Source organism: Peromyscus leucopus, chromosome 1 (genome assembly GCF_004664715.2).
Source record: "Peromyscus leucopus breed LL Stock chromosome 1, UCI_PerLeu_2.1, whole genome shotgun sequence".
NCBI classification, from domain to species: domain Eukaryota; kingdom Metazoa; phylum Chordata; class Mammalia; order Rodentia; family Cricetidae; genus Peromyscus; species Peromyscus leucopus.
In genome coordinates, this window is record NC_051063.1 from 1,895,869 (window position 1) to 1,921,042 (window position 25,174).

Below are 25,174 nucleotides of genomic sequence, written 5' to 3' on the forward strand. Positions count from 1 at the left end.
CATTCCCTAGACAGGGAGTTTTGAACTACTCAAGACAAGAGACAGCTCAGTGGAAGCAAGCAGACAACCTGGGCATACTCATTTCTCTGCACTCTTCACATGGGTCTAGGTCTGATGTGGCTAGCTGATTGAGCTGCTACCTTGACTTCTCCCAGTGATGGACTATGATCTGGAACTGTAGGTCAAACAAACCATTCCTCTCCCATGATGCTTTTGGTCAGGGTATTTTATCACAGCAACAGAAATAAAGCCCTAACAAGGTTCTCAAACATTTGTTGATTGAAATATTCCACCAATGGATGAACATGTCTAAATTCAGCTTTTGCTTAACTGTGATCTCGGAAGGCAATGCTCTGGCTTTCTCCTTTCATATTGGCTACAATCAGTGGAACGTAGCGACACTGGACGTATTTGCTCCGGTTATTTTTATCTGTACTTTTGGTGTCACTCTGTGTGTCCCTATTTCCTCTGTTGAACTACAGCCCTCCCTCCTTGGAGAGGTCTTTTTTTCTGCTTTTTTTTTTTTTCCTGCTACATTGCAAAAGTGATGTATAGGTAAGGTATAAGTTGTTGCCTTGGCAACAGAGAGTTCCAGAAATCACAGGAGTTGCTTTTTCTTGCCAGTATATAGTTCCTGACTTTTCATGAACTTAGACAAAGCCCATGGTGATAAGTATAAGTATCCTTATCTCACTATTCTTGGTTTCACAGGAAATTTTTACTACCTTTACTCTTTTTAAAAGGCTTTGAAGACCACATTTTTTGTGTATGTATTCATGCCAGCGAAAGGAAAAGCAAAAAGTGCTAAGCTGTGACTCTGGAAATTTGTCCCCTCCCATCAACCTCCTCTTTTCTCCTGTCACGCCTCACTATGACCCTCACACTCACAGGCAGACACACACTTCGGATGACAGATCGGAAAGTCTTTCTGGGGAAAAAAAAAGTCAAACAAAACTCCAAACCCATCCTATACTGTTGAGGTAATTGGTGAAGAATATTCCAGAAGATGAGCAGCCTGTGCTTCAACAGGGTGCACGCAGTCACGGGGGCCTCAGCGATGGCACTCTTCTTCAGGATGGAGTGTGATTTCCTCATTCTCTATTCATAATTGTCTAGATCTAAAATCTGACCAATTAAAATATAGTTAAGGGTGGTGAGAGGGCCCAGTAAGTACAGGTGCTTGCTGCCAAGCCTGACAGCCTAAGTTCGATCCCCGTAATCCACGAAGTGGAGGGAGAGAACTGACTCCCAAAAGCTGTCCTCACTTCCTCATTGCTTTCCTGTTGCTGTCATGAAACACCATAACCAAAGAAAACTCGGGGAGGAAAGGGTTAATCTGGCTTCTGCTTCCGGGTCATAGTCCATTACTGAGAGAAGACAGGGCAAGAACTCAATCAGGGGCAGAGGCAGGAAGCACGGAGGAGCGCTGCTGACTAGCTTGGTTTCTTACACAACCCAGGACCACCTGTCCTGGGTGCCACCGCACACAGTGGGCTGGGCCCTCCTTCACTGATTGGCAATTAACAAAATGCCCATGACATGCCCACAAAGCCATCTAAATAGCTGACTAGACACGAGCATCCTCGTCCAAGGTGAAGAAACAATGGGTGAGAAATGAAAGGGCTAAGAGCAGCTTCAGATGCAGTTTGTGTAGTGGGACCCTTGGGGCTGGACCTGTGTCAAGGGTGCAGAGGGCATGCTTTATGTGACCCAGGGATCAGACTTAGAGATGAAAAGGGGACCCGTGTCGTGTCATCAGCCCTTATCAGTCACGAGGACTGGAGTGAACTCAGTCTCCCTGAACCTCAATGGTTCAGCCACAGAACACAGAGATCAACACTAGAGAGTGCAGCGTAAACCAGTCCCGTGTGTGTGTGTGTGTGTGTGTGTGTGTGTGTGTGTGTGTGTGTGTGTGAAGGTACCTATCTTACTTCTTCCACATTCCTCAGGTAAGTTTCCAAGAAGATTCTACTCAGAAATGAGCTTGCTGGTTTCTTCGAGGCATGTTTTATGTTTGTTTTGTTGTTTTGCTTTTGCAAGATAAATCCCTCTACATAGTCCTGGCTGTCCTTTAACTCACTATGTAGACCAGGCTGGCCTTGAACTCACAGAGATTCTTCTGACTCTGCTTTCATGAGTGCTGGAATCAAAGGTGTGCACTACCACATGGCTATTATGTTGTCTTTTAATGTGACTGACTTAGCAACCCTATAGACTCTAAACATGCTGAAGGAAGAATCCTATCTTAGACTGAGACAAATTATCACATAGATTGAGTGTGGGGGTAGAAATGTCAGCCCTTCAAGGATCTAGTGCATGAATGGGGGCTGTGGGATCATACATCGGCCACAATACCCACGATATCCCTCCACAGGAGCCCTTCTTTGGACTCTAGATGGCTTTATTCATAAGTACGGCACAGTTCGATGCTCAGCGTATGGGCAATGAATGAGCGATGCATTCAATGAATGGGCGAAATGAATGGATGGATGGATGGATGAATTTGCCTTTGGTTAAGTGCAGCAATAATGAGAAAGAGATTTTACTTTGTCGTCTGGATTTGGAATGCCTCTGCCAACAATGAAAACTCCCTTCCAGGGAGGGCAGATGGCGGCCTGTACAGTGAACAATTTAATCTTTAGAAAATGGAACAGCTTTGCCAGCAAACTCCATTTTTCTCCACGAACACATTGTCAATAACATGCAATCTCAAATATGTGGCAAAATTGATGACTGGGCCCTGATTTATGGAAACAACAACAAATTAAATGACTACCTCTCTCTTGGCTCACTTGGGGTCCTTCAGACTAGCCCTTGGTGCAAAAGTAACTGAAGAGATCTGGTTAAAATGCCTTGTTGTGTGATAGCTTCATGGCGTGGAGGGATGAGGAGATGTCCAGAGCCTCCTAACTTAAAATTGGGGTGAGAGTGATCAGTCGTGGAACAATGACTAACTTAGGAAGCCACTGGTTCTCCATCCTCACACGAAAGCAGATAGCGAGGGCTGGAGAGATGGCTCAGTGGTCACAGGCACTTGCTGCTCTTTCAGAGGACCAGAGTTAGGTTCCTGCACCTACATGGAGCAGATCACAATCGCCTGGAACTCCAGCTCCCGGGGACCTGCCCCTCTCTTCTGACCTCCACAGGCACTTGGACTCATGTGTACATACACACACATAGACAGATACATATATACACATCATTAAAAATAAAATCAATATTTTTAAAAGAATTGCTTGGCTTAAAGCTGCCTAGGCCTCCAAAGTTCTTTAGTGCTTTAGACTTCAGACTTCCTTGCTCTCTGATGACTCCCATGAGACCTTTCTCAAAACTAATGTTTTGAAAGACAGGAAATGAAATACTTATATTTTTAATCATTGCAGTGCAGTTATCAAATATTAAAGAGTGCGATTTGCCAGTGTCGTGACATATGAAGTCATTCTATGCATTAAGTGGCATGGCCATCACCACAGCTAATCACTGGTGTAGTTACAACATAATGGGCATGCTTAATATCACAGAGTCCTTGCAGCAGCTAGAAGGTGACATGAGGTGTCTGTGACATTTTGGCTAAAAATGTTGGTGATAAAAATGACAACGTGTTACCGTCATGGTTTTGATACTATTGAAGGAAGTGCCAGCTTCACCGGCTCTCAGCCTCTGGGCTGTGACCAAGGGAGGTGAATGTGGACCTCCTGAATTCTATGCACGGATTCCAGGTCAAGCTCCCTACTAGGGTTTCCTCACGGCATGAGCATGACAGTGTGCAAACCTAAGTGTGGTGATGCCCACCTGACCCCCTGACCAGTACTCGAATTGAGCCTGATTTACTGCTGTTTATTTACGATGTGTGCATGTATGTGTCGGCATGCACATGCCACAGCTTGCATGCGGAGGTCAGAGGACAGCTTGCTGAGACTGGTTCTCTTTCCACCATGTGGCTCCTGGAGATCAAACTCAGGCATCTTGCTGGGCAGTGAGCACCCCTCTCTGAGCCATCTTGCTGGCCCTCTACTGTGTCTTCTCTTCTCGTTATTATTTATGGGAACAACTCCTGAGCATAAGGCATTGATGCACAGACGTGTATTCCAGAGACTTCACTCAGAACGTCTCACTTACGTAGCTGACGTGCCCACCGTGCAGGCAGTTAAGCATGGAGGGAGAAGGGTCTGTCTGCTGGAAGTATGTTTAACTAGAAGACACAGAAGGGCCGAAGCCATTTTATCTCCAACTGAAATTCTGATACGCAGCACAGTGCTGGAACGGGGCTGGGATTATCTCAACTCATAGGTATTCGGTTCTCTTAAGATTTATTATTTAAGTGAGTGGGGGGGTGTTTGTGTGTGTGTGTGTGTGTGTGTGTGTGTGTGTGTGTGTGCGTGCGCGCGTGCGTGCGCGCGCTCAGGTGCACACATGCAAGTGCACAAGCTGTTGAGGAATGTGAGAGCAGGTGTGTCTGTCGCAGAGACCAGAGGCATCCAGTTGTGAGTTCCAGGAAAGGAACTCAGGTCCCCTGCAAGAGCAGCACTCTTGACCACTGAGCCATCTCTCCGTCCTCTCCCCCAAATCCTGCCTGGAGGGAAAAAATATCAGCAGTCATTCTTCCTGGAGCATTTGTCTCTAGGGCCAGGATTGCAGGGCTGTCTATGCCAAGAGACCGGACATCTCAGGCAAAGAGACCTGCTATCAGTGAGAGAGCCATCATTCCCATGGGCGTTCCACCGGCGCTCAAAGAGCTGTTTCCAATGAACAGGCGATGAGAAACTCCCTCTGCAGAAAGCCAGATCGCAAAGCTTGTACGCTGCAGACCTCAAAGCCTTGATCGAAACCACACAACTCAGCTACGAGAGCATGCAAGGGGCCCCAGACAACAGGCAAACAACACTTACCTGGCTCCGTGCCCGTTGGGCCCTACCAATAGACAGCTGTCCAAAACTGGGGCCGCATGGAATCTCCGTGTGCCATGAATTAGAGTATTTGTATTTCTCAACCTTTTTTAAAAATGTGGAAAGCACTCTCGGCCCATAGGCCATTTAACAAAGAGCAGCAGGTGGGATTTGATGCAGGGGCAGAGCGTGTCAATGGGTAGAGTGCACTGTGGCTCTAGATGCTGGCTGGGTTTAGCGAAACTGGCTGAGCCTCCATCCACATTGATCTTAAATCTGTTTCCTTCTTGCTCAAATGCTTTCTCACCTTTGTGTCTGGCACCTGCAGATGCTCTGCCAGACACAAGTCCTCCCGCTCCCCATCCCCGAGAGGGCTGCCACTCCCTTACTGCTCAGGTCTCCACCCAATTGTCACCACCTCAAGGAGACCTTTCTGGCCCCCTGCTCATTGCTTCTCACACCTGCAGCCCCTGGGGTTCCCAGCACCTGCCTTGCTCCTCCACTCCCATGACATGGTCATGATGGCTTGCCGCCACATTGACCTCTAGATCTCAGAAGAACCATCTGAAAGAAGAGGCAAAACATGCACAATTGGAGACCAGAGAAACGGCTCAGCGGTCAAGAGGACATACTGCTCTCACAGAGGACAAGAAGAGTTCAGTTCCCATCAGCGCTTGGACACCTGTAACTCATTTCAGGTGCTCTGATGCCCTCTGCTGGCATCTGAAAGTATTGCACCTACATGATGCGCACACGTATGTGTAGGCAAACATTTCTACACATGAAATAGAAATAAATGAATTGTTTTGTTTGTTTGTTTGTTTGTTTGAGACAGGGTTTCTCTGTGTAGCTTTGCACCTTTCCTGGAACTCGCTTTGTAGACCAGGCTGGCCTTGAACTCACAGAGATCCGCCTGGCTCTGCCTCCCAAGTGCTGGGATTAAAGGCGTGCACCACCACCACCACCGCCCGGCTAAGTGAATCTTTTTTAAAGCACACAAAATTTTATTGCCTCACCTGCTCTCTTTAGGCATCAGATATTAAACACTAATATCACTATTGTGTAAGTTTACAATAATTTTAGTAGTGGCTGAAAGTTTTTCAAGTAAATCTGATAGGGAGCCCAATCTAGAAACTAGATAAAAATTAACCTTATATGCTTGAAGTGAGGGTGGGGCTCCCCAGGCTTTCTCAGGCTTGCTGCCTCTGGGACACTCCATGTCCCTATTCCTCTGAGAAGGTCTGAGTCCCTGATCTTGGTCTAGAACTAACATCTGAGATGCCTCCATTTGTTTCTCCAAGCTCCTGGAAGCTGCTTCTGACCTCCCTGTGGAAGTTGATGAATTTCAGGGTCAGCGGTTTCTAAGAACTGTCCAGAGACTTTCTTCTACAAACACATTTGTACTTTCTGCAAAACAAGAGTGCCACATGCCATACCGGTCACCAAGTTGATTTATGGAGATGTGTGGACTTCAGTTTTACTTCATTTATTTATTTTTATGTCCTTAATAATAACACATGACCTTTCCACCTCAACCTAGGCAGGATAGTCGAGTGAGAACACATTTGAGCACATTTTCAGAATGTGAACGAGCAGGCTGCCCAGAGGCCCCTGCGGTCATTTCCAAACATTGGATCCTCATTTTCCCTCCCCGCCTGTATCAACTCAGGCTACCACTAAATGCTCCAGACTTGGGGGAGGGGCGGCTGACCCAGCAGACGTCAGTTTTTCTTACAGCACTGGGAGGCTGGAGGTCCAAGATCGCGGTGTGGACGCTGCTGGCTTCCTCTTTGGTTTGCACATGGCTGTCTTCTGGAAGCCTCTTCCCAGGGTCATCCCCGTGTGTGCACACACTTGGAGTGTTCCCAGGAACACTCGGGGTGTCCACATTTCCTCTCCTCACTGACTGTTTCTTTGAAGGCTGCCTCCAAAGAGACGCAGCCTGGGGTGCTGGGGGACCCAGTTCAGCGTTTGGCATCGCTTTGTGGAGAGAGCCCGGGTCATTTCTCTCCAGTCGTTGGCTGCCTCCCAGGACCACTGCCCAGCTCCTGTTCCCACCTCGGGGCGGCAGCCTGAGACTAGGCTCCCCCATGCCAGCCTCCCTTTATCTTCTTTCCTATTGCTTCACACACAGCTCTGCTTGGAAGTGCTGAAAGGTTTCTAGTAAATTCTGTGTGGGGTTCGGAATACTTACCACGGCTGTTCTGGACCTGATCTGGGGGCAGATCGGAAACCAGGCTGTGAGCCCCGAAGGCACCCTCTAGGGGGCAGTGTAGGCCTGAGGTCCTGGTGGGCGTGGAGGGGGTGGGGGCGAGGGGGGTTGTCTCAGAAGACTTGGGGACCTACACTCCTCCACCATCTCTGAGACCTCAGTACTTCACACTCCCAGGAGCCAGTGGAAACTTCTGGAAAATGGCACCACTGACCGCTCTCATCTCAACCCTGCTGTGGGAAGCTTGTACGTTTCTCACGGTGCCTGGCGTGGGGTCATTTCTGGGCAGCCTGGGTAACCCAGAAGCATGGGCTTGAAGACCCTGTGGACTGGGCTTACATGTGAGGTTGGCTGTCTTTGTAAACGGTAGTGTGTGCTTTTCATTTGGCTTGGGAGTGTTTGTGTATGTGTGGTATAAAAAAAAATTAAATTGATAGAGAAATGCAGGTTTAGGGATGGGCAGAGAAGAAAAGAAATCAAGGAAACGTATAATATAATTTTACAAGTCATGTGTTTTGTATCTCTTTTAAAAAAAAAACAAAACCGAGTAGCCAGACCCAGCACTAGGGAGGCTAAGTCAGGGTTACAATGAACCTGAGATTGATCTGCTGTGTGGGTTACTACATAGCAAGGCCCTGGCCAGCCTGAGCTACACAGTTCGAGTGTGTCAAGGAGAAGGGCATGAGGAGGATGAGGTGAAGGAGGAGGGCGAGGGGATGGGGAGAATTAACTGATTAAATGAAAGAGATTAACCCCTTAAGCTCTCAAACACTATAACAACGTTACAGTCTCCTAGAGATCAAAAAGCCCCAGGCCTGCGGCCACCTGAGGCCACAGCCTCCAGCAGTGGGCTGGCTCCAGGGGTGGTGACTCTGTGGAGTGGAACCAGGATGGAGATGGGAGGCCCTTAGGGCCACAGTCAGATCAGTCAGATCCTGTTACCGGTAAGCGGCTGGCCTCCCTGTTGCTTTACCATCTCGGAGTCTTGCTTTCCTTGTCTGGATTGTCAAAATTAACAACTTACTGGACTGGAGGAGTCCCACAGTTGAGACTTCCAGGGAACTCAGCCTTGAGACAGAGAGGCTGGCTGCTCACAACCTCTGTAACTCCACTGCCAGGAGACCTGACGCCTTCTGCCTCCAAGGGCATTGCCCACACATGGTACATATATATACATATACATATACATCATATACATATATGTGTGCAGACATATATACAGATAAAACATCTGTACACATTAAAAAGAAAAAACCTTCTTGACTGGTTAAACATGTAGACTCTGGAAATTGAGAATTGAGACAATAACTAATGGGTGTTTCGTATTACAATTATGAATGCCACCCAATGTCCAAGATGTCTGTGTGTAGACGAATTTCTAGTCTGTGCCTCCATTTCACCATCTGTATTAATGGCAGGAAGGTCAGAGATCAGGGGTGAAGGTGGTCCTGAGACCATCCACTTCATGTTCTGTAATTCTGTACAGGCAGAGGAATGGACCAAGTGTGAAGACATTGATCTACTGTTTACAAGTTGTATTATATATAAATGAGGGCTGAGAGAGGAACTCAGGGGAGCCAGTCTGGACTCTGAAAAACTGAATGATCCTCTGAGGGTGGACTATGGGTTGTCAGGCTTCAAAGACAAACAAGTGAATTTCTCTCATTTATTTATTTATGAGGGGAGGGCGGTTCTTGTGAGCCATGGTGCGTGCGTATGGAGGTCAAAGGTCAACTTTGCAGAGGTTGTTTCTGTCCTGCTACCATGTGAGTCGGGGATTGAACTCGGGTCAGTAGCCTTGCTAACAGGAGCCTTTACTCTTTGAACCACCTCATGGGCCTGTAAATAACTATTCACTTAAAAAAAAAAAAAAAAAAAAAAAAAAAAACAGGGTTTCATCATGTAGCCCTGGCTGGCCTGGACCTCACTATATAGACCAGGCTGGCCTGGGACTCAGAGATCCATCTGCCTCTGCCTCCTGAGTGCTGGGATCAAAGGCTGCCACATGCGGGCCCTTGTCTTTTGTTTTGTTGTTGGTTTGGTTTGGTTTTTAGCAACTTAAGGGACCTGGCTCTTGGGAGTAATCTTCAGGAACTGGTGTTAACTGATCTGAGACTCAAGACAAGTCTTGATTTCATCTCGGGGTCACTGGGGAAAGTGCACCGGTGACCTCTGGGTCCTCCCATGTAAAAAGGAAACAGTAACTCATGTGACATCTGGCTGTAACTGAGAACGATCCGGTTTGGAATCACGGCTGTTATCGCTGAGACAGAGCGTGTGCCTCCGAGACAGGGAAACACAAGTTCGCTCACACCCTCGCTTTGCCACTTCCTGACATGTGACGTCATCCTGTCCCCTAAATCCCTGTATCCCAGTCTCTTGACCTCCAAAAGGGGGTCATGAGAGCTTCCTTTGGGGATCAGGATAAGAATTAAAAGACGATCTCCAGTGTTGGAGCACTTGCTACTTTTCCAGATCCCCAGCACTCACAGCCGGTGGCCCATACCACCTGAGACTCCAGCTCCCGGAATCTGATGGTCTCCTCTGCCCCCTTAGGCACCTGGATGCACATGGTACACATACACACACACACACACACACACACACACACACACACACACATTTTTAAAATACTAAGTTTTTATTTTTAAAAATTTAAATAAAGCATTGCTGGGTGTGGTGGCACATTCCTGAAATCCCATTCCAGAGTACCAGGTCAACCTTGGCTACGGAGCAAGATCGAGGCCAACCATGAGACCAGGTCTCAACAAACAAACAAAAACCTGAATAAAACAGGAGTCGATGATGAGCACTCAAGAAGGGGAAAGACTCATTAAAATGAAAAAGACATCATTCAAGCTTTACCTGAATTGCCTAATTATGCAGCCCAACACCCCAGCCTTTTTGCCTGTGTAGACACTGTCACCAAGAGCACCCCAGAGGCTTTAGATCCACACACACAGTGGTAAAGGAAAATCTCCCCATGACGATTTTCCAAGCTCCGAAGGCAGACAGCATTTCCTAAGAGCCAACAGCCCCAGGTTGGGTTCCAATGAAGTCCCCCGGCTGTGTCTACACTGTGAACCTCATTTGGCCATAAGTCACTTGAAATAAATAACATTTGGCTCTGAGCCCCACGTAGAGAAGATGGGCGCCACAGTGAATCATGTCGTTGGCGGCCGACTTGAAGCTGTCCGGGTTGTTTATGGTGATGTTTGCCAGCGTGTAGACCTCTTTCAAACAGTTTAAGGGCTCTTTGGGAGTACAGGGATGTGATTCTCTAAGAATGGGCACAGGGAAATTACTTGCTTTCTCTCTTCCATGGCCAAGCACCAAGAGCAACCACCCAGCAGCATTGTCAACGCGAGATCTGCCACCACAGGACGTGAAATTATAATTCACATCAAAGCCGCCAGGGACACTGTCCTCTCCATTCTCAGAATGACGCCCTGGTATTTATTCCTTTTTAATTTAGCTTTTGAAAAGATGGCAGTTACTGGACACTTTTTCAATCCTTATCATTCTTCATTATTATAGTTTTCCCGAACAATGTGCTTTCAGGAAATTCTCCTCAGCTCAAGTAACAACAACAACAACAAAAAAAAAAAAAAAAAAAAAACCTGGCTGAGAAGAGGCTTGAAGTAAAAACACTCAGACCCACTGGCTGCCTCTTCCACCCCATAATTCCCACCCTTCCCGAACCACGCCTCTGTTTGCTCATCTGTAGGTAGGGAGGTGATGCCGCCCTCAGCTGGACTTGTCAAATGCAGAGCCAGGCCTTAATGAGAGGGTGGGTGTCATGACTGTGTGTTCTCTTGCTTAATGGCGACATCAAATGTTTTGAAAGACTGCTTTATCCCTTTTTGTGTATAAAAGGAGGGAAGTTTTTCTTAGCTTCACATTCGAATTGACAACTGATTTCTTTTCACCCAGCGTTGAGTGCAGGGGAGCCTCTTTGCTACTTTAATTTTTAAATTTCCAGAAAGAAAGAATTATCCATTTTCTGAGGCCTAATGACTTCTTTCTCAAGCATAAACAAATTTCATGTGTATGTTTTTAAATTTATTCTACATCTCACTCCAAAGCGTTTCCAAAGCACTTTATTACATGTCACATAATAAAAACCACAAAAGAAATGAAAAATCGTTAAAGGAATCTGGATTTTTATTTTAATTTTTATTTTATGTGTATGGGTGTTTTGCCTGCATGTATGTCTGTGCACCATGTGCATGCAGTGTCCACAGAGGCCAGAAGAGGGCGTCAGATACCCTGGGACTGGAGTGACAGATGTCTGGGAGGCACCATGTACTCGCTGGGAACTGAACTAAGTAAGGTCTTCTGGAAAAGCAGCCAGTGCTCTTATCCACTGAGCCATCTCCCCAGATCCAGGAATCTGCATTCTGCTGGGCACTTATGATGCCGGGTGATGTGCATAGAAGGCGCTGTGAATCCCTGATCTGGTGAGCAGAGAAGTGGTCGGAAGAGAGACTTCTTTCCCCAGAGTTGGGTAGCCCATAAACATCACAGCCTCACTGTCAGCAAGCAGTCCGGAGGGAAACGGAGCAGGCAAGTTGGGGGTGCCCGGTGGTAGAGCACTTGCCCCGAATGCACAGAGCCTTGTGTTTGATCCCCAACTCTGCAAACACAGGAAATAGTTCATGCTAGCTTCCTTTGGGGATTGGAAGAACTAAATAGGGGCCAGTGAGGTGTCTCCGGAGCTTGCTGTCAGCCCTGAACACTTAGAGTGGAAGAAAACATTCTGCAAATTGTCCTAAGACCTTCACACATGTTGTGGTTCACGTGTGCACATGTACACACACACACACAAACACGAGTAATAATCAATAAAATATTTTCAAAGCATTAAGTAAAACAGGAGTCTGCTATGAAACCGTGAGGACCTGAGTTCAGATCCCAACAACCCACATGAAAAGCTGGAAGGGGTGGCACACAACTGTTACCCCAGCCCTGGGTAGAAAGAGATAGGCAGATCCCTGGAAATCAACCTCCAGCCAGTCTAACTAAATTGGTGAGCTCCAAATTCAATGAGAGACCCTGCCTCAAAAACATAAAATAAGTTAAGGTAGAGGAAGACACCAGACATAGTCCTCTGGCTTCCACACACATGTATAACACATGTGCGTGCGCACACGCACACACACGCACACACACACACACACACACACACACACACACACACACACACCACAAAGAATTAAAACAACAACAGTCATATCTTAGGCCAAAGATGGGCACCCAATGAAGAGTAGAACCAAATATTTAAAACAAAAAGAAACTATTTCTTTCTGTCTTTAATAATAATAATAATGTTAACCATTCTTTCTTGTAAAAAAAAAAGTTTTACTTATCCCTGAGCTCCATTTCTTTTTGATAATTATTCAACCCAAGCCTCATCAAAGCATCATACCGAGAACAGATTCAAGTTAAAAAGTTCATGGGGGATGGAGGGGAGTGGATAGCAGGGCTGGCTCCTGGTCTTCGCAACATTACTTAGATTGGCTCACCTTTGATTATCATTAGGGACAACCATTCAGCAGTTAAGACTCCATAAGCTCATCATTAGCTGTCAGGAAGGTTGCACTGGGCAAAGCTTCATGGTGACCCTTTCATCCCGGCTTGGGCAGCCCGAGGATGAAGAGTGAGTGCTAAGGACAGTACCCGCGGCTACCACTGAGATCCAAACAGACACAGAGTGACTTGACAGTGTGGCCCCACTCTCAGGAGGCCCTGCGTCTTCTCCTGTTGTTTCTCTTGCTGTCCCAGGAGTGTTACCCTGTCTCTGGTGGTTTCACTCAGCATCCAGTCTGCACACGGAGATACAAAGGGTCCTGAGCCCTTTGGGGTAGCTCAGCGAGACCTTCACCCTAATTGGTCTGGGTTAGGAAGCACCTAGGAAGTTACTGAGGCCTACCTCTGGGTGTGTCCGTGACATGTGAGATTTTGGAGCCTAACTGAAGGATGCATCCCTTAATGGGTTCAGAATGGGCACATTATTTGGGGTGGTGAAGTGGGGGTAGGGGAGGCACTGGAGGGAGCAGGTCTCCGGAGTGTGTCCTTGAGGACCACAGCCTATCCTCTTCCTGTACCCCCCCCCCCTTTTGCTTGGCATCTTCTCTACCATGAGGATTGAAACCTTTGGGACACTGATCAGCAGAAATCCTTCTTCTGTTAATTCTTCTGTTAAGCTCTTTGGTCAAGAGTTTGGTCACAGCTATAGAAAGCTAACAAGAGCTCCATGAAGCAGGCAAACCGAGAGCAGCACTTCCTGTGTGCCCACTGCGCAGTCATTTGGGGCTGGAGACAGATAAAGGTCCCCCGGAAGATATTGGCTCAGGTGCTGATTAGTAAATCCCACGGAAAAGTCCCCCACCTCCAACTGTGGACCGTTGCCTACCTGGCTGGGGTCCCAGTGTGTCTATCAGGCATTTGACACACCTGTGAGATTTATTACAAGCCAAGCTTTAAAAAAAAGTTCAAAAGTTGAGTTTTTCCGCTAGCATGCCATATTCCCACATTCCAAGGAGAAAACTATACAGTAAATAACAGTAGTTTGTGTTCCTCTTCAAGGGTGGGATGAGACCGCCCTTGACAAAGCAGCTCTGGTCTCCGGGTGCAGATCCTACTGAAGTCAGGGGCAGCTGGGCCTGTGCCTAAGAGTAAAGGCTTTGAAATCAGGAAAATATCTATTTATATTGGATGTCTTTTAGAAATAATTTTTCATTTTATTTTTTCTTAGGTTGTGGGAGGGGGGCCTCAAGACAGGGTCTCTCTGTGTAGCCCTGGCTATCCTGGAACTTGCTCTGTAGACCAGCCTGGCCTCAAACTCAGAGATCTGCCGCTACCGCCGCCGCCGCCGCCGCCGCCGCCGCCGCCGCCGCCACCACCACCAGCAGCAGCAGCAGCAGCAGCTTTGAATATTGGAAATTAGAATAATCCATCTTACTTATGATCATGTTACTTTGGTTAAGTCACTTCAGGGACCCAAGCCTCTGGTAGGGAAGGCTGGGTTGACATCAGATCATGACACCATCAGTAAAATCACACTACTCTGGTAAGTCCAGATGGTCAACACAACCCACTGCTGATACGTCAAAGGGCTTTAACTGACTCAACCTTTTTAATATTTGAGGAAGGAAGAGAAACAGTTCCTCCTCCTACTCCACAGAAACTCGGCTGTGTGTGAGAGAGAGAGAGACAGAGACAGAGAGAGAAAGGGAGACAGAGACAGACAGAGATGGAAAGAGAGAGAGACAGAGACAGAGACAGAAAAAGAGAAGGACTTCCCTTTCCAGAAGCAGCTCATCTCAGTCTCTGTGTCCAATGGTAGAAAGAAAATTAAGGGGAAGAAAAGAATTAGCAAAGGCCATGGGGGGCTGGGCATGTGACTTAGTGGGCACAGTGCTTACCTAACACGCATGAAGACCCGGATTCCATCCCCAGCACTGCATCAAGTGGCATGGTACCACGTGCCTGTAATCCTAGAACTTGGGAGATAGAAGCAGGAGATTTAGAAGTTAAAGGTCATCCATGGCTATGCTACATAGTGAGCTTGAGGCCAAGCTGGGCTCCACGACACTCTTTCGAGAGCAGAGCACTCAGCAGGGTATGGATGTGGTGACACACACCTGGTGAGGAGCTCAAGTTCAAGGCCGGCTGGAGCACAGAATAAAATCAAAGAGATTTTAACATGATCTGCCTACCCACATGAATCTGCGTCTGCGTATCAGAGCATTATGTGCACTTAAGCAATTATTTAATTCTCTGTAAGAAGTAAAATTTGTCCACCAAAGTTTAAGGGTTTATTCACAGAGAGATTTCTCTTAGGAAAAATTAAATGCAGTACTGATGGCAAGACTAAGCAAAGAGAGGGAGCCAATTTGGATTTTCAAACTATAAATCAATTTGAAAAATATTAACTGCGGCTTTCTCTGAGGATGGCACCATTAAAAGTCCCCGTCTCCATTTTCACTTTGTCTCTTTGTCATAGTCTCTTTTTTAATGACTTTTTTTTTCAACATACTATTTCTCTTGTGTTTTCTATTTTCAACCAAATACCTTTGAGGAGCCCTACAATAGGAGTCAATTGTCACATGCTCCTTAACCTGCTCACCACAGGAGCAAATCACCCAGACCCCTTAGCTTTGGTCCATTCCAGAAAAGAACGTGTGTATGTACAAAATGTGCTTTGAAGCCAGGTGTCATGGGAACCTGTGTGGAACGGCCAGGAGCGTGGCTCGTCAGCCTGTCAAGCTCAGGACAGAATGCAGTCTTCAAACAGGATCAGTGTTGAGGGTAGGAGACCAGACCTGCGTCGAGCTCCCCAAAACATCTGTGCTGTGAGGAGCCACACCCAGTGGGGAACCCTCCACAGTACCAGGGACCTCACATCCCAGCCTCTGTCTGTTCCCTTCCAGCCATTATAAAGTGCTTCTTGAGGCAGTGTTACTGGAGCATCCCAACAAGAGCAGAAGATTCAGGAAGGATGGAGCAAGGGCTAGGGAAGGGAGCCACTGACACAAACAATCCTCCAGAGGATTAAAAAAGCCAGTATGGCTGTCATAGTTAGGGTTACTATTGCTGTGATAAAACACCATGACCAAAGCAACTCCGGGAGAAAAGGGTTTATTTGACCTGTGCTTCCACATGACAGTCCATCACTGAAGGAAGTCAGGACAGGAACTCAAGCAGGACAGGAACCAGGAGGCAGGAGCTGATGCAGAGGCCGTGGAGGGGAGCTGCTTACTGACTTGGTTCTCATGGCTTGCTCAGCCTGATTTCTTGTAGAACCCAGAACCACCAGCCCAGGGACGGCACCACCCACAGTGGGCGGGGCCCTCCCCCATCAATCACTAGTTAAGAAAATGCCCTCCAGCTGGATCTTATGGAGGCGTTTTCTCAACTGAGGTTCCCTCCTCTCTGATGACTCTAGCTTGTGTCAAGTTGACATAAAACCAGCCAGGACAATGGCCAAATTAAAGTATAGATAATTCTGAACATCTGCTGGTGGCTCCTTAATGAATAAGAAAATAATGCTATCTTGTTGCCTGGCTCTCCCTCCCAAACGCTACCTAATTAACATAGCCAATGACCTTTTAGATATGTAATTAAATCTTTTTATTTATTCTCATTTTATTTTTCTCACAGCAGTGCAACATACTACGGGGTAGAAAAAGACTTCTGAAGCAACAAAGTTTGGGCTTCAGCAGAGACCTGAGGGTCATCAATGTCCCTTTCTTTGATTTCTTCCTGTCTTAATCCAGTTTGTGTAATCCCATTGCAAGCAAAGAGAAGCAACACTCTTAATGACCTTCCTTAATTTTCTACTTTCAATTTTCTTCTAGGATCTTATTTTAAACCCCCCGCCCCGCCCCAGGGGGGAGACACTAGAGAAAAACAGGGAGTGTTACTTCTCCCCCTCTTCCTCCTCCTCCTTATTCTAAGTTAATGGGGTGAGGGGAACCCCACCTATTGTCCCCAAATGACCTAAGAGGCAAGTCTCCATCCACCATCCCTCCAGGACACTGACCTTTCATAGGTACCATGCCTTCCATCTCTCCAGGGTCAGATGTAAAGGACTTCTTTTTTGTTGGGTTGGTTTTGAGACAGGGTCTCACGTTGTCTAGACTGGCCTGGAACTCCTGACCCTCTTGCCTCTGTCTCTCAGATCCTTGGATCACAATCACACAGCACCATGTTTGACTACTCCCAGGGACTTTGCGAGTAGGGTCAGCCTCCTGGCTAGACTGTAATACAAGACCCTCTTATCTGGAATTTGAAAGCAAGTGCACTCAGGTAGATCTTTCTGGGGAAATGCCTCTAAATTACCAAGGATGGTGGTGGTTAGCACTCTGCATCATTACTCAACAGTAACAAGAGCATCCGTTCCTTTTGGGTCACTGGGACCAACCTGGGAGAAAAAACTTACAGCAGACAAGAGTTGTTCTGCTTGTAGCAGGCTTCAGTCCATCCTGGGGAGGGAGAGGAGGAGGGAGAGAAGGAGGGAGGGAGGGAGGAGGGAGGGAGGAGGGAGGGAGGGAGGGAGGGGTGCTGAAGCAGCTAAGGCATCCTGGGAGCACAAGGCAGGGGCTGTTGGAATCACAGCAGATCAGGAAGCAGAGAAGGAGTCAGAAGCCAGGGCCGGGCCGGGCAGCTTCCAAAGGCCTGGTCTTCATGTCCTACCTCCATCAGCTAGCTGCTATCCCCGTGAGGTTACACAGCCACCAATATAGTTCTCACTAGCTGGGAAGCAAGTGTCCAAATGGTGAGGGACAGTTCAGATTCCAGCCATAGCAGGAGGCTGAAAGGATAGCCCAGTCACTGCTTGCCATGCAGGTGTTGGGTCCCAGAATCCACATCAGAGGTCATGAGTGGTGGTGCTTGTCATCCCAACTCTGGGGAAGAGACCGGTGATCCCTGGGACGCTCTACTCAGTCAGCTCCACCTACTTAGTGAGCTTCAGCCTACTTAAGGACAGTGACGCAAAAAAACAAGGTGAACATGCCTGAGAAACAACAGCTGTGGTTGACCCCCAACCTCCACATGCACATCACATGCACACATACAGTAAATAAATAAGCAAATAAATAAATAAACAACTTTTAAGAATAAGTCATTTGTGGCAGTTAAGAGTTCCTTCTGCGGCGAGCCAGGCATGGTGGTGCAAATCTCAGCACTCAGGAGGCAGAGGCAGGCAAATCTCTGTGAGTTCAAGGCCAGCCTGGTCTACAAAGCAAGTTCCAAGATAAAAGGAAGGAGAGGGATCCCTGACTCAAAAATAAAAACATAAGTAATTAAAAAAAAATCATCAACAGAAGAATGGATGGAAAAAATGTGGTACATATACACAATGGAGTACTACTCAGCAGAGAAAAACAATGAAAGCATGAAATTTGCAGGCAAATGGATGGAACTAGAAAAAATCATCCTGAGTGAGGTAACCCAAACCCAGAAAAACAGTCATGGTATGTACTCACTCATAAGTGGATATAAAATAAAGAACAATCAGACCACAACCCATAGAACCATAGAGGCTATATATATAGCATGGAGGTCCCTAGGACGACTGTGACTTATAATAAATTTTGGTTTTACTCAATTATTGAAAAAAAATAGCCAAATGAATGGAAACACATGAACTATGAACCAAAGGCTGAGGGGCCCCCAGCTGGATCAGGCCCTCTGAATAGGTGAGACAGTTGATTGGCTTGATCTGTTTGGGAGGCAACTAGGCAGTGGGACCAAGTCCTGTGCTCATTGCATGAGTTGGCTGTTTGAAACCTGGAGCTTATGAATGGACGCTTGGCTCAGTCTGGGAGGAAGGGACTGGACCTGCCTGGACTGAGTCTATCAGGTTGATCGCAGTCCTCGGGGGAGGCTTTGCCCTGGAGGAGGTGGGAATGGGGGGTGAGCTGGGGTAAGGGGAGGAGGTGGGAGGGGGGAGAACAGGGGAACCTGTGGCTGATATGTAGAACTGAATGGTATTGTAAAATAAAATAAAATAAAGTAAATCAAACTTGAACAAAGATCTCTACACATATGGAGCTGAGGTAGATTATTCACAGTACATGTAATAGCAAAAGGGAAAAAAGATTGCTCGTTAGTTTTTCTCTTTTTCCCCTCTTTCTGCTTTAGAATTTTACTACATTTATTTGTGTTGGGGGGGCGGGGCATGCACATGTCACAGCATGAACGTGGAAGTCAGGACAATTTGGAAGCATCAGTTCTCCCCTTCCTTTATATAAGCCCCAGACCCTCAGGCTCGGCATCTTTTCTTGCAGGGCCATTTCACTCAGGGTTAGATTTTTGAGACAGTGTCAGTATATAGCCCAGGCTAACCTCAAACTCACAACTCAGTCACCCTCAGTGCTGAGCCACTCATCTATCATGCCTGGCCTCCCGATTCATTTTTAATAATGTTTTCTCACCACAAAAACATTCCCTCCTGCTGACTCAAGAACCAGACCTAGGAGGTTAAGCCTACGAGAACACCCCAACATAGTGAGAAGATGTAGACATTAAAACCGTCATCGGAATGCTTTGTACCATTAAATAAAGTGGGAACCCAAGTCCATGTCCAGGAGGGTAAGAATGGTTTAGCAAACGATGGCCACACTGTACATCATCAGACACAAATCCCCGCTGCTGTCCCTACAATGCTTTCCACTGGAAAAATAAACCAGTGGCACTAGGCAGCACCGGTGGCCATGTGGACCTCAGAAAACACAAAGACGAATGCAGATGGAGATGCAGCTAACTGTGAACGAGCGCCCTCTCTGGGTGGGAGAGCAGAAGGCACACTTTTCCAGGAAGTCTTTAGAGTGAAGAAATAGATTATTTATTTTTAATTATAGTAAAATAAATGTAATATAAAATTTACTATTTTGACCCTTTTTAAAGCATATACTTTGGTGCTGTTACATCTATTCACAGTGTTGTACAACCAAAAATTGGCCATCTTGCAAAACTGAAGGTCCATGGCCATTAAATGTACCAGGTAGACACGGAGTCCGTCTTCTTGTGACCGCCTCCTTTTACTTAGCATAATTTTCTCATTGTCCACTCATGTTGCAGAACAATCAAATTGCCCTTCCTTTTAAAGGCCAAGCAGTATTCCATTGCGTGTATTACTATATTCTATTTACCCATTCATCCAACGATGGGTTGCTTCTGCCTTGTAGCTATCGTGGATGTATTAATACTTTCTATGAACCTGAGTATGTCTCTCCCATATGTAAATGTTTTTTTTTTTTTTTTTTTTGATAGGGGCAAGTGAAAGGGTTTGGTAGGTACGAAGCCTGATGACCTGAGTTTGAACCCTGGAACTTACATGGTCAAAAGAGATAACCAATTACAAATTGTCCTCTGACCTCCATATGTGTGCCACGACACCTCTATGTTCATAGTGGTGTGTGTGTGTGTGTGTGTGTGTGTGTGTGTGTGTGTGTGTGTGTATGTGTGTGTGTGTGCAACATAAATAAACAAATACATGTTTAAAAACAATTCTTCAGTATAATCTTGGAAGTAAATAAATAAATAAAATGTTTTGGTTGGTTTTACATTTTAAAAGAAAAATTCCTAAATTGGCCCCTCTTTTTCTGTCCCATCATCTGGCTCAGACCTTGACCTTGATTAACTATGACTCTACTCAGAACATTAGTAGAAACAAGAACACTGTGCTGTTTGGGTTTTCAACTTGACACAAGCCAGGGTCATCTGGGAAGAAGGAACCTGAATTGAGAAAATGACCCCATCAGATTGACCTGTGGGCAAATCTGTGGGACATTTTCTTGATTAATGATTGATGTGGAAGGGTCCAGCTCACTGTAAGTGGTTCCGTAGTTACCTAAAAAGGTGGTCCTGAGTTGCATTTAAAAAAAAAAAAAGGCAGGCTGAGCAAGCCATGAGGAGCAAGCCAGTAAGCAGTGTTCCCCCACAGCCTCTGCATCAGCCCTGCCTCCAGGTTCCTGCCTCCAGTTCCTGTCCTGACTTCCTTCAGTGATGGACTGTGATTGAAAGTGTGAGCCAAGCAAACCCTCTCCTCCCCAGGCTGCTCTTGGTCACAGTCCTCCTCACAGCAGTAGGAAGCCAGCTAGGGCAGATGGCAGCTGGGGAAATGGTGCCCACGCCATTCCTCTAGAACTAACACTGTTCCTCTGTTCTGACTCTCTGCAGGACACATGCCTTAGCCTTGATCTTCCCGCCTGGATCTCCCTCACTCAGACCTTCTTCCTTGCACCCTTGCTTCTGACATTGGACCACTGACCTCCTCCTGACACCCGGCTCAAGAAGACTGCAGAAAAAAAAAAAAATCACACCAATCATTTCTCTTCATCCTCACTAACAATTTGGTAATGAAGTATTGATTTCCACTTCTCTCCTTATGGACGATATTAGATTTTCATTGATAAACTGCAACGGGACTGTCTCATCTCCGAGGTCCTCTTTTTACTGTCAGGAAAAAAACAAAGTGCCACTGAGGAAAACTAATGACTGGGAGCGTTGACGCACTTACTTTGTCCGTTTGTAACGGGAAAGGGAGGGGGCGTAAAACTCTTCATAGTTTAATGTCCAAGTGGGCTGCTCTTGGGAGCTTACTTTTTATGGTAACGTCCATTTCCTATTTATAACACCCCTGGGAACGTTTGTCTAAAGGAAATGTTTCTGTTCAGTGTAACAATTAAGGTTGCACCTGGATTCCCTAGTCCTGCCCCTGCACCGGGGAGCCATTAATCACCACAGAGTAGAAGAGTTATTAAGTTAAACCAGAGTTTGAGCCAAGAAAACCTCCCAACCATGTTCATCTTCTGTGAAAGTTGTTGGAATAGACAGGCTTAACTGTGTTGCTGCCAAAGGCTTTTCCCTGTGTAGTGCTAGACTATGCATCCTCAATGGTCATCTTGAGTTGTTTGTAAACTTAGTTCCCAGCATGCACCACTGTCAGATGAGACTGGCAAACTGGGAGGGTGCAGAATAGAACTTGAAAGCAAGCAAGATGGCATCATCAAGAGTGCAAGGTGAAGTGGCCTCCTTCACTGGCAATCTCTCCTTGCAGGACCTGTTGCCTCTCAAATGCAACTTCTCCTCTGAACCAACAGAATGCATGAAAACAGGGTGTCCATTTCAAACGTGTTCCTGCAACTTTTTTCATTAAAACTTTAAGGGCCCAATTTTAATTTGTGGAATATTCCCGTTAATAATGAGATCTAATTAAGACATCCATTAAAAGCCCGTTAAAGTTAATTTAACGTAAAAATTCCAATAGAACTGTATTAGATTTTCTCCATTAAATTAACGTTATGGATTTTTAACGGATGTCTTAATTACACGTTATTATTAACGGGAATACTGTATTACACAGATTAAAATCAGGTCCTAAGTCAACTTGGAAAAGCTAAGAGCATGTTTTAATATTACAGTCTCACAGACCTAGCACAGTTTGGAAGCGCAGGGGAAGGTGCATTTATCCTGGGTGAGCATTTTCTGTACAGTGGAGAGTAATCTATAATAGATAAATCCATCATTTCATTTAAACAATGAGTCTCTTTATTCTCATAGGGCAACAAAGTCTGGATTGCATTGTAAACTGCTACTCAGCTATAGGTGAAATATTTAAACTATTCTCCGCACAATATTCTGAAACAAATGACTATTTTGTAGTGTTGTTTTAATTACCAAGGTTATCCAAAAGAGAAAAAAAAAAGGCTGGCAAAATCAAGCCAAATAGATCTAATTCACCATTTATTATAAAGGCTGCCTGTTGGAAATGTCTTGGAAATTTTGACATGATCCCTAAATTCAACACTGGGATTTAAAATAAAATTTGAAGAAAAAGAAAAAAAAAAAACTTATTTACCTCCTAAGGAAAGTGTTGCCCTTATGCCACAATATAATAGCAAATTGCTTTTTTTATGGCATGCATAACCTAGATGGGGAAAAATATGGTGCTTCAGGGAAGGAGGGAAAAGTAAATGAAGTTCCAGGAATGTCATTCTGAAGTAATGAGGCATGGACGGAAAATATACCCCTCACATCATCGGATTGAGATGGCAGTCGAAATAGCTTCATTGAAGTGTCAGCGCCCATCCATCAATCAATCACCCACAAGGAAAAATAACAACAGTACAACGGGGCGGCTTTTATGGGATTTACTCATGGGCACAGGGAACAGCGGCTCAGATGTAGTTCTGACATGAAAAGCAAGGTGCTGATATTATTTTTTATGATGGGAGGATCATAAAGTGAATTGAGAACAGAGAGGTCTGTCTGCTTAACCTGTTCAACCAGAAATGAACGGAACTCGGCTGGAAAGGACCGTCTTCGCATGGGTTAAGATTGAAGGGTGGACTCGGCTGAGCACTGTCCTTCAACGGGAGATTCTATTAAAGTGTGTGGGGGGGGAATAATACATTAGCATGGGGAGGGGGTCCTGAAGCTGATAAAAAATCGCCTGTTCCAACCCAGGGTTATCAGGCAAAGCTACATAATTCAGATCCTCTGGAACAACCAAAGTAAACCTTGAGCTTGCGCTCCCCTGGGAGGACACAACACGGTTCTGAACTCCTAGGTAACCATTCCCCTCCTAAGAAGAAAATAAGAATAAATCCGCTGTTTCGACTATAATCTATATGGTTCTGTTAGTGCGATTTCTCTGGTGGGGTGAGGTGGGAGGCGAGAGACAAAAATATTGATAAATTTGGTTAGACTCCTGAGCTGTCACTTGGCAACTGTGAATGTCACTGCTGAGAGACAGCTGTTAATGTTCTCTGCAGAAAACAAGATCCGAGCCGGCACCAGGCCGTGCACAGCTCTCAGAATATTTCTAGACACCGGGCCTGTCTTCATTTGGCAAGCCTGTGAAGCTTCTAGAAACTTCTTCCTGGAGAGAAAAAATGAAATAACTTGAACTCCAGGAGAATGTTTTATCTGCTTGCATACCCCTTCCTTCCTTCCTCAGATAAGCCGGCACCGCAGAAGTGGAAGGGGAATGATATGCAAATATCATGCAAATTGCCTTTGAGTACCTCCACTCTCCAGCCACCCTTTGGGATCAGAGACAATGAGAGGTATCCTTCCCTTCTCTAGCCGCCTTCCAGCTAAGGCCACCAACCAGCTGAAACGTGAAGAGGCCATTAAAAAAGAAAAAAAAAAACTATATGCAAATATTTAAATTTTATGTATTTCTCCAAACCACCGAGTATACATCATAAGCCCTGACAGCACCAGGCCCAACAGGAAAAGTAATTTATTCAGCAAATTCACTCAACTGATCTTGTTAGGCACCTACTGTGTGTGTACTGGAAATGGGAGAGCCACAGCCAACAGTTACCGTGACATCTTGGCCCTCCTGTTTCTGACAGGACTGTTTCAAAGCAGCCACTGCCTGGACATCTGAGAACAGTGTCCACCGAGGGTCAAAATCCTAGTAATTTCACAGTAAGGAATTTTTCCTTGTGAAAAACATACAGTGGGGATTGGGGAGCGGGGGACAGGCAGATAGCTTCCAAATAGGTCAAGGCCTAAAAGCCACAAAATAAACTGGATAGCCCAGACAGTCCCCAAGGAATTTTGTTCAGACCACAAATAGATTTCCCTAAAAACCCACCCCCAAAATATGCCTGCTTGGTTGTTTGGCTCTTACCTAAGGTCCTGAATTCTGATGAAATGGAGAAAACATGAATGCCGTGACGTATGGGGGGCATTTGTGAAACCAGATAAAATATGAGGAGGTGAGTGAGTGCATATGAGTGAGTGTGTGTGTGTGTGTGTGTGTGTGTGTGTGTGTGTGTGTGTGTGTTGAATGTCCATATCTGTATAGATATGTATGAATTTCACTGGTACTATCTAGGGTCTGGATAGCACAGTGATGAGAATCTTTTAAATTTTTCAGCCAACCTGAAGACACAGGTCATACAAGGTCCCCAAATTCTGTTTCTTTATCATCTGCCACTTGTCAGGTTATTTGACATGGCTCAGGCCTTCTTTTCTTTTCCTTTCTCTCTTTTTTTTATTTTTTTTTTGGTGGGGGGGGTCATTTTTATATGTGTGAACTGTTTTTTAAAAAGAAGGAGAGAAGAAGAGGAGGAGCAGACAGCAGCAGCATCTCTTAGTGCTAAAGAGGTAGCCCAGTGGTTAGGAGCACTGACTGCTCTTACAGGGGACCTGGGTTCAGTTCCCAGCACCCTCATGACCACTCTGGCCTCTGAGTTCACCAGGCACACACATGTGATGTACATATATATACATGCAGGTACTCACACATACACATTAAGTAAAAACATATAACTGTCGTGTTCCCATTATCTGCCCTTCCCTGAATAAAGAGTGCTGCTGTGGAAATAGATATAAAATAACAATATTAAGGAAAAACATTGAAGGCTATAAACTACATGCACAGACATAGTTCTAGAGCAAATTCAGGGCTGTCTGTTTTGAACAGGCAAAAGGCAAAAAAAAAAAAAATTCAAAACTCAACTTTCAGTTTATTTTGTTCCCTCTGTGAGATGTGAAAATGCTAATTTCATTTTCTCCCTTCCTCTATGTGGCACTTTCTCAAAAT

At 45.8% G+C, this 25,174-nt stretch overlaps 1 protein-coding gene across 2 annotated transcripts in view; it reads left to right on the top strand.

The window, feature by feature from the left end:
• Tshz2 (teashirt zinc finger homeobox 2) overlaps positions 1-23,242 on the top strand; it is a 454,836-nt gene extending 431,594 nt beyond the window's left edge. For both annotated transcript variants that reach the window (XM_028885094.2, XM_028885095.2), the window contains exon 3: positions 20,791-23,242. Coding sequence is in view for 1 of the 2 variants with exons in the window: in XM_028885095.2 (XP_028740928.1) it covers positions 20,791-20,792 (2 nt within the window). In the remaining variant the exon portion in view is untranslated. The remainder of the gene's footprint in view (positions 1-20,790) is intronic.
• Positions 23,243-25,174: the final 1,932 nt, after the last annotated feature.